Source organism: Dinoponera quadriceps, unplaced genomic scaffold (genome assembly GCF_001313825.1).
Source record: "Dinoponera quadriceps isolate SergipeBrazil2010 unplaced genomic scaffold, ASM131382v1 scaffold4996, whole genome shotgun sequence".
Classification (NCBI taxonomy): Eukaryota; Metazoa; Arthropoda; class Insecta; order Hymenoptera; family Formicidae; genus Dinoponera; species Dinoponera quadriceps.
This window is the reverse complement of record NW_014559013.1, coordinates 24-8,550: the sequence shown is the minus strand read 5'-3', so window position 1 is coordinate 8,550 and position 8,527 is coordinate 24. Positions and strand designations below refer to the sequence as shown.

General features: G+C 34.2%; 1 protein-coding gene and 1 pseudogene across 4 annotated transcripts; one reads left to right on the top strand and one right to left on the bottom strand.

The window, feature by feature from the left end:
- Positions 1-1,209: 1,209 nt before the first annotated feature.
- LOC106750104 lies at positions 1,210-3,526 on the bottom strand (annotated as a pseudogene).
- Positions 3,527-3,983: 457 nt separating this feature from the next.
- LOC106750106 lies at positions 3,984-7,870 on the top strand. 4 transcript variants are annotated; one of them, XM_014630202.1, is made up of 4 exons: positions 3,984-4,179; positions 7,015-7,122; positions 7,236-7,364; positions 7,690-7,870. In XM_014630202.1, the coding sequence occupies exons 1-4, from the start codon at positions 4,142-4,144 to the stop codon at positions 7,751-7,753; spliced, it is 339 nt and encodes a 112-aa protein (XP_014485688.1). In that variant the 5' UTR covers positions 3,984-4,141; the 3' UTR covers positions 7,754-7,870. The 4 variants fall into 4 exon arrangements, with proteins under 4 accessions (XP_014485688.1, XP_014485691.1, XP_014485692.1 ...); XM_014630205.1 differs by having other exon boundaries at positions 3,984-4,152; positions 7,690-7,868; XM_014630206.1 differs by having other exon boundaries at positions 7,724-7,807.
- Positions 7,871-8,527: the final 657 nt, after the last annotated feature.

Sequence of the window (8,527 nt, the reverse complement as noted above, 5' to 3'; positions counted from 1 at the left end):
TGCCATTCGATTTTTACTAATGATTTGAGCATGAGACGGGTCGCCGTGAAATTCGTACCAAAATTGCTCAATTTTGACCAAAAACAGCATCGCATTAACGTTACTGGGGAGCTGTTGGACTCTGTCCGTGACGACCCAAATTTGCTCCAGAGTGTCATAACTGGTGACGAATAATAGGTTTATGGTTATGACGTGGAAACCAAAACTCAATCATCCTAATGGAAGCTGCCGCAAAAGCCAAGACCGAAAAAAGCGCGCCAAGTTCGGTCGAATGTGAAGGTTTTGCTTACAGTTTTCTTCGATTGCAGGGGCGTGGTGCATCATGAGTTCTTGCCACAGGGTAGAACAGTCAATAAAGAATATTACCTGCAAGTTATACGCAATTTGCGCGAAGCAATCCGCCAGAAACGCTCGGATTTGTGGAAGAACAAAAATTGGCTTTTGCACCATGATAACGCCCCTGCTCACACATCGTTGCTTGTGCGCGAATTTTTGGCCAAAAACAACACACTAATGATGCCGCAGCCACCGTATTCCCTATACCTGGCCCCCTGTGACTTTTTCTCGTTGTCGAAACTGAAGAGGCACATGAAAGGACGACGCGACGCTAAGATTGAGGAGATGAAGACGGCATCGAAAGAGGAGCTGAACAAGATCACAAAAAATGATTTTTTGAAGTGCTTCGAGGATTGGATAAAACGTTAGCACAAGTGTATAATATCTGATGGGAATTACTTTGAAGGAGACAAAATAGATATTCATGAATAAATAAATAATTTTTGAAAAAACACAAAATTCGCGATACTTTTTGAACAGACCTCCTATATATGATTTAACTATTTGTTCATCAAGAGATAGAAATTATCGAGTGCCAGTTAGCAATGGAACGCAAAGCCGCGAAAAGAATTACGTTACTAATGAGTTAACTATTAATATTACTAATTTATCAAAACATAATATGTAGTTATGTTTTTATTTCTACAATTTAGACCAAATTATAATAATGTTCAATCATATATAATTTCAGGTTGCGCCTCACCTTGAAGAACTGAAACCTTCACGAAACTTCGAAAACAAATCTATGAAAGATGCGTTGCTTACTCGAAAGCCAAATTAGATATATACTTGTATATAACTATAATACGAATAAATTATTCTTATATTTATGTACGTATGTATGTAATAAGACGCGCTGCATAATGTCTTATTTTAATGTAAAAGATCTTTTATGGGCTTTACTATGTAGGTAAAGAATCCAGCGATCATCCTAAATGGCGATGACGCTTTTTCTCCAACATTGATGTGATTGACCTCAAACTTGTTCTATGGTTCTCCATTGCCTCTAAAGTCTAGACAAAAAGAAATGTAACTTTATAAATTGCAATTAATTTATTTTTACTGAACTAATTGTCTTTCAATTTTGTTTACCTTGTTCGAATAACTGCTTGGTGTTTCTATATGTCTATATGCAAGTACTTTTGTTTTGTGCCTCTTTATACATAATTTTCGTTTTATGCTTTTTGTCTGAATTCCAAAATCGTCGGTGCTGACATATTTACTTGGTTTAAATTTCTTGGTTTTGCTACAGAAAGGTAAACACATATTTTCTTGTTGAATATTATCTTCATCCGTCTTATTTTCTTTTTTAAAATAAATAATATTGGAAGAATCCAAAGAAACCTGTAGAATTTAGAGATAAATTTACATCATATCTACACAAATACACTACATATTTTTATGCGAAGTACGTAAAAAACAATACGCTTGAGAAACAATAATTGTTACTCGTTTATCTACCGTAGATTTTTTCCTTTTAATAGATATTTTTGATATCAGATAATTTAGATATCATTCAATGGAAATTCATTGACATTATTACGTCTAAGTGGCATCTTCAAGCTACTTTCCTATCTGAAAGTCTGCCTACATTTAATATACTAAAAATGAAATAGCGTGCTAATATATTTTGTATACACTAGCTTTAAGAGAATCACATTTTTAATAGTAGAAATATCTTTTTGAGATCACCTTATATCCATTCGTTGCTGTCACTCTGTTCCGAGTATAACTGGAATGTTTCGTTTAAACATGTTAGACGAAACAATTTCTTGCTTAGGAAGTAAGTTAAACTGCACTTGTTTAGCGGTAAAACGCAAGACACGCTCAATGAAGTTTCCGTCTCACCTTTACAATACAAAAATGTGTCATTGGAGAGGACAAAGTACTACTTATAAGCGGTATTGCCTCGTCTCGAGACGTGCATTAATAGTCCTTGTTTGACTAATACTCTACCAGGTTTAACTAGATTAATCGAGGTAATAATGCACTTTTGGAGTTTCAAGTTTGCGTTTCTTCATTCTGTGCGACTAACTGTTTATGTGCCCAGCAGATTTTTCAATGTCGACCAAACATGCTGCAATGAAAATCAAGTTGAAATAAAGATCACGTTGCAAAATACATATGTTAATACAAATTATATCATACACCCATACAAAGTATATGGTATATATTAAAGTTTTATTAATGTAATTATCCTGCAGAGGTCTATGTTCCTTGTTATTGTAAGGAGTATGTTGTAACACTTCCTTAACAAGTAATTGATAATGTGGTACCCTCTGAACCGGTGTAAATAATAACGAGAAAAATTTTCTACCTCCTTCTGGCTTTGTTTCTTACTTACATACAAACTTTTTGAAGGCAGGAACGCTCTCTTGACTTATCTCAAAACAATACATCAGTAATTCTTATAGAATGTGTGTTAATTTTGAAAAAAAAATTTGATATTCCATTTAAAGATCAATAAATTCTTATGATATTCGATAATTACCTGTAACAGATTTAGCATTTGTGTGTAATCGTAAGCATAAACCGAATACAGCTTGAAGAATGGTGCGAGCTTGTGAAATACTTCGTCTATATGGTCAGAATTATGTTTTAATCCTGTTACTAATTCTCCGGTTAAATTATACAATGTTTTTATGTTGTCCAATAGCGTGATAAACAGCGGATGATTTAGTAAATTTTTTAAAGAATAGGCTGCAAGAAAAACTGAAAAAACACACGCACGCACGCACGCACGCACACACACACGTTAATGATAAAACTATAAATAACTTATAAATAAAATTACATTGAAATTTACCTATATCAAGATCTCCAATTGTCGTAAATAGGTGACCTCTGTAGTTAATTCTTGAATAGCTAGAGATTTTAAAGCCTTTTCCTTTATTTCTGTGCACCTTTCATAATCCTCTTTCAAAGCATGTAAAATTAGAAATGTTACAATGCAAGACAATACTCAGGTAACAGACCTCTGAAGAACATCTTAAGGATATCCTAAGGGCATCTGCAGGATGTCCACAGAACATCCACGAGATGTCCTGTGCTGTTTGGGTAGTATTATATTGAGAAATCTTTAAAAAAATGTACCTTTTATAAGGCTTTGCATATTCAACATGTTCCTTTCATTTATAATTTTTATTATCTCTGAACTGAGAGTGGCTTGTGGCGACAATGATGAATACATGTTGGTAATATACATTAATATCAATTTAGAAAAATATTTTGGCCTATCTGGAAAATAAATGGATATATACAGTATCTCAAGAGAGAAAGTTTGATTTTATTCCATACAAAATATAATAACATCGATAATATATAGGCGATATCTTGATGATATTTTCTCAAGAACTCCACGAACGCTGTTCACTGTGCTGCTGCTGTAGCGTTAACGAGAATTTAAATGGCTTAGCAATTACAGAAACCTGTTAATGGAGAATTCACACTACTTTCTATGCGTGAAAATGCGTGACGTTCGGACGCCCAATAGAAGAACTTGATTTGGTTAGGAACAATAGCTTTTATTTCCGGTACGCGGGTTCCCTCATTGGACAGTGAGCGTCGAACGTCGCACGCGACGTGTGAATTTCCCGTAAGTTTCACCAAATCCTCACCTCGCGAACTGGTTGGCATACCTGCTCGTGTATGGTAGTCAGATCAGTCAACGCGATTTATGCTACATCAAACATACGACAATGAAGTGACGGTTTCCACGAGTATCGTGTTTATGATGGGATCACGTGCCTTTTTCGCGATAGCTTGAATAACATTATTCACGGAAGTTGGAACGGCATTGCTGGAAATGTTGCGTAGGTACTTCTATCGCGATTTTGTCACGAGGTATTACGTGCCAGATTTATTTCTAAAAACCTCACTAAAAACATATTTTAATATCGCCGTTACGTGTGTATCATTCTTATTATTGTGCGTCGTAAAAAGGAATAATGCAATTGATGTTTAATTGGACAGCCGATGAGTGAGTTGTCTCTTTTTTCGACTAAAAAATTACGTAACCAAATAATATATAGCATCATTGTTTTGCGTACAAGTTTTTATACGCGACACTCTGTGCTGGTTGGACATATTCAGTAAAACAAAAAAATTGGCATAGTTAAATTCCCATAGTGACATCTCTGTTGGTTTCCCTTCTACTTCTTCGTTTTCGGGAAAGTTCAAACGTCGATGTGGAACTGATAGGTTATGAACTGTGTACTATTCAGATCGCGAGACTATTGTGTTAGAAAAAGTTCGATTTGAAAGTACTTTCTGCAAGAATCTGCAGAGATTGTGTAGTAAAATTAGGGATCTGTGAAGACAGAACATATTGTCTGCACATTTTCACGTTTTATTATAACCCATAAATAATTCATGGAAATTAAATTTGATGAGTGTAGGTCTGCTCGTTTTCGCTGCACCGCTGAACTAGTGTAATAATTTGATGTGAGAAAACATACTTGTCTCGCTTCAACTTATTGCACTAGTTCTGCGGTACAGCGAAAACAAACAGATTTTGTGCTAATGAGCCATTTTTAATTATTTCAAGATGTTTGCTTCAACAATTATTAGTGACAAATGACAAATATATGTATATTTGCAATAACATATAGTACATGACGAGAGTATAAATAACCACTAAACAGAGCCTTCANATATATATATATATATATATATATTTCAATGGTGAATATTATTATTTTGTGGAAGCAATTTAAGTAATATTTCAAAATGCCACAAGGAGATAGTGCTGCAGTCGCAGTACTTAACAATCAAAACGGCACTATGGTACATATTCACAGTCTGGCTGGTGTAATAGGACCAGTTTTAAATAACATGAATATAGCTAGAAATTACAGTAATCAAAATTCACTGGTTAATGTGTGGGATAGATTATTTCATGCAATATTTATCAAAGTGGCACTAGTCTACGGAAGAACATTTTCTAGGCCTGTCAGAAGATTTATAGAATTTATCGTTCTTTTGAAGGTATGTGCTAATGTGAATATGAGTAAAGATCACTTGCTTCTTTTATATATATTTCGAAATGCATCCAACATGTAATAAGAAAATCTACTAAGAATTTCTCCAAAATAAAATCCTTCCTAGATATTAATATTATTTTAAAGTATATTGAAAAAAATATGTCAAACTTTATACTCTTGATTGCTTAAAATATTCATATTAATTATAAATATTTTGCATAAAATTAAGATAAAAAATAAGAAACTAGCAAATATTAATAAAAAGTATTAGGTGCGCAACTAAGTTCACGCTGTTTGTCAATAGATGGCTCCAGCAGTAAGTGTTGGTCGATTTTGACATATCTAAAACATCATAAAGCAAGCTTAGACATATTGTAAACAAACTTTGACACGTTAGTGATTTTGTTTTGGCGTCATATACTTTTAGTTGCGTGAAAATGTCTGATTTTGTGCCAAATAATCGTCATTTGCGGGAAGTGTTGATTTTCTTATTTCATTCGAAGAAAACGGCGGCTGAAGCTCATCGAGAGCTCCAAAAAGTTTACGGAGAAGCTGCTCTAAGTGAAACAACGTGCCGTGATTGGTTCCGTCGCTTCAAAAACGGTGATTTCGATGTTGACGACCGTCCGCGTGAAGGAAGGCCAAAAACCTTCGAAGACGCTGAATTGGAGACATTGCTCAATGAGGATCCATACCAAACGCAAGAACAGCTTGCTTCAGCATTAGGAGTTACCCGCCAAGCCATTTCCAAGCTACTGCATGCGTTGGGAATGATTCAAAAGCAAGGAACTTGAGTTCCTTATGATTTGAAGCCAAGAGACGTTGAGTGTCGTTTTTTCGCCTGTGAACAACTGCTCCAGGAGCAAAAAAGGAAGGGTTTTCTTCATCGTATCGTTACGGGTGATGAAAAATGGATTCATTACAGCAACCCAAGGAAAAGAAAGTCATGGGGACTGCCCGGTCATGCTTCTACGCCGTCGGCTCGGCCAAATATTCACGCTGCGAAGATTATGCTGTGTATTTGGTGGGACCAAGTCGGTGTTATTTATTATGAGCTGTTAAAACCGAACGAAACTATCACTGGGGGACGGTATCGAATTCAATTGATGCGATTGAGCCGAGCACTGCGCGAAAAACGGCCACAATACGAGCAGAGGCACGACAAAGTGATTCTACTGCATGACAACGCTCGGCCTCATGTTGCCGAACCCGTTAAAACCTGCTTGGAAACGCTCAAATGGGAAGTCCTTCCCCACCCGCCATATTCCCCAGATATTGAGCAGTCCGATTATTACTTGTTCCGTTCGATGGCACATGGTCTGGCTCATCAGCAGTTCCGCTCATATGAAGACATCAAAAAATGGCTTGATTCGTGTGTAACCTCACAAGACAAACGCTTTTACCGTAACGGTATTCGAGATCTGGTAGAAAGATGGGAAAAAGTTATAGCTAGCGATGGGTAATACTTTGAATGATTCATTTGTAAGCATTTTTTCACAATAAAGTTATATTTTCATTAAAAAAACAGCGAGAACTTAGTTGCGCACCTAATAAATATTCTTCATAATTTCGTTTCACAGTCTATAGTAGCATTTTTGTATTAGCTTATATCTATATAGTATTTTTACGAGCACCAACTAATTGTTTAGAGTATATAAGAGATGAGTGGCCATATATTGAGAGTCGAAATTCTTAGGAATGACGGTGATGATTACAACAAAGAAAAAAGTTATGACAAAGAGGAAAAATTGACGCAAGAGAAAGTTGATTTAACCAGTACTTTGGAAATACTAAGCAGAGATCAGTAAGTTGTACTTATATATAATTTAATAATACAAGTATTAATAAGATTTGATATGAATATATAAGTATATGCTTTTGAACTCATAATTAATTTATATTTGTCTGTCATAACAGATTTTTGAACATTGAACCTTCGGCTATTGACGTGGAACAAGATGCTGTAAATGTCACCGATGAAGAGAATCGTGGCAATGTAACATTACCTGAACAAGATATAATTATACGTAGTCCCACAGTGGAGAGGTAGAAAATCTTAATCTAAGTACAACGAATACAACAATGAATCGACCGTTATCCACTGCACTTTAGAGTGGTTTAAATATATTGTAGTTAAAAAACAGTACGTTTATCTCTTGGTCTGAAGATATTGATTATTTAATCAAATAATCTAATATGTACTTCGGAATAATATTGTTTGCGATAAATATTTCATGGACATTGTAATATTTTATCGGTTTATAAATTAAGGAATAATTTATATACATTTAACCTCATTCTTACTACACTAGTTATATTCTTCAGTTAGAACCGTAGATATTTAAATTAGTAACGAAGTAATACACTTTAGCCACCTGATGAAGAGTAATCTTTTACCAAAACAGAGGGTTATTCCACGGAAGCACTTGATGTGAATCGCTCAAGTGAAGATAATATTATGCAGTCGTTAAAAGATCGTGCATCAGATGCTGATAAAACAGCTAGAGCAGGTAAATGTCTCCAGCAAAATTTATTATGTATACTTTGAAATTGATTAAAAATAGTCAAAGAAACAGTACGTATATTCCCTGATTTGATGATATATATTTGTTTTTTAATTATTTAATAAAATATTATTATATTTCGCGGAATTAAATCTCTTTTCTCAAATATCTCGTGGAAATATTGATAATATTTTAGTAGTTCGTAATTAAGAAAGAGTTTACAAAAAAATACATAGTCATTCTTTAAAATATTTAACTTAATTAAATTAATCTATGAGAAATGTACAAAAAAATATATGATCACAGATTTTATCTGTGAGAGTTAGAGTATTATTAATTGTATTTACTTAAAACACATAAAAAATATTAATTATATTTCTATTTTTCATGATTTATATGGTAATTTTATATTTTTAAGAGATGGTTAGATCGTGGAATATTCTTTGGAATACGGTTTCTTGCGATTACCACCGGCAGCTCGACAAAGATAGAACATCCTAGTTAAGATCGTTATTTTGAATCCATTAAACGACAAATGTTTCGGCAATGCTTTTTCAAGATTGATCTTATATGAATTTTTTGGCTATGACAACTTGTTAATGGCAAGCATCAAAACGATAGCGGAACACGAAGATAAAGGTTTCCTACGGTGAATGACCTTTATAACCTTTAATTAAACTTTAAATATAAAGCAACGTTCAACAA

Coding starts and splice junctions, on each gene's coding strand:
- LOC106750106 (XM_014630202.1), top strand. CDS start 4,142: ATGTTGCGTAGGTACTTCTATCGCGATTTTGTCACGAG. Junction 4,180..7,014: donor TATCGCGATTTTGTCACGAG/GTATTACGTGCC, acceptor CGAAATTCTTAG/GAATGACGGTGATGATTACA. Junction 7,365..7,689: donor CGTAGTCCCACAGTGGAGAG/GTAGAAAATCTT, acceptor AATACACTTTAG/CCACCTGATGAAGAGTAATC.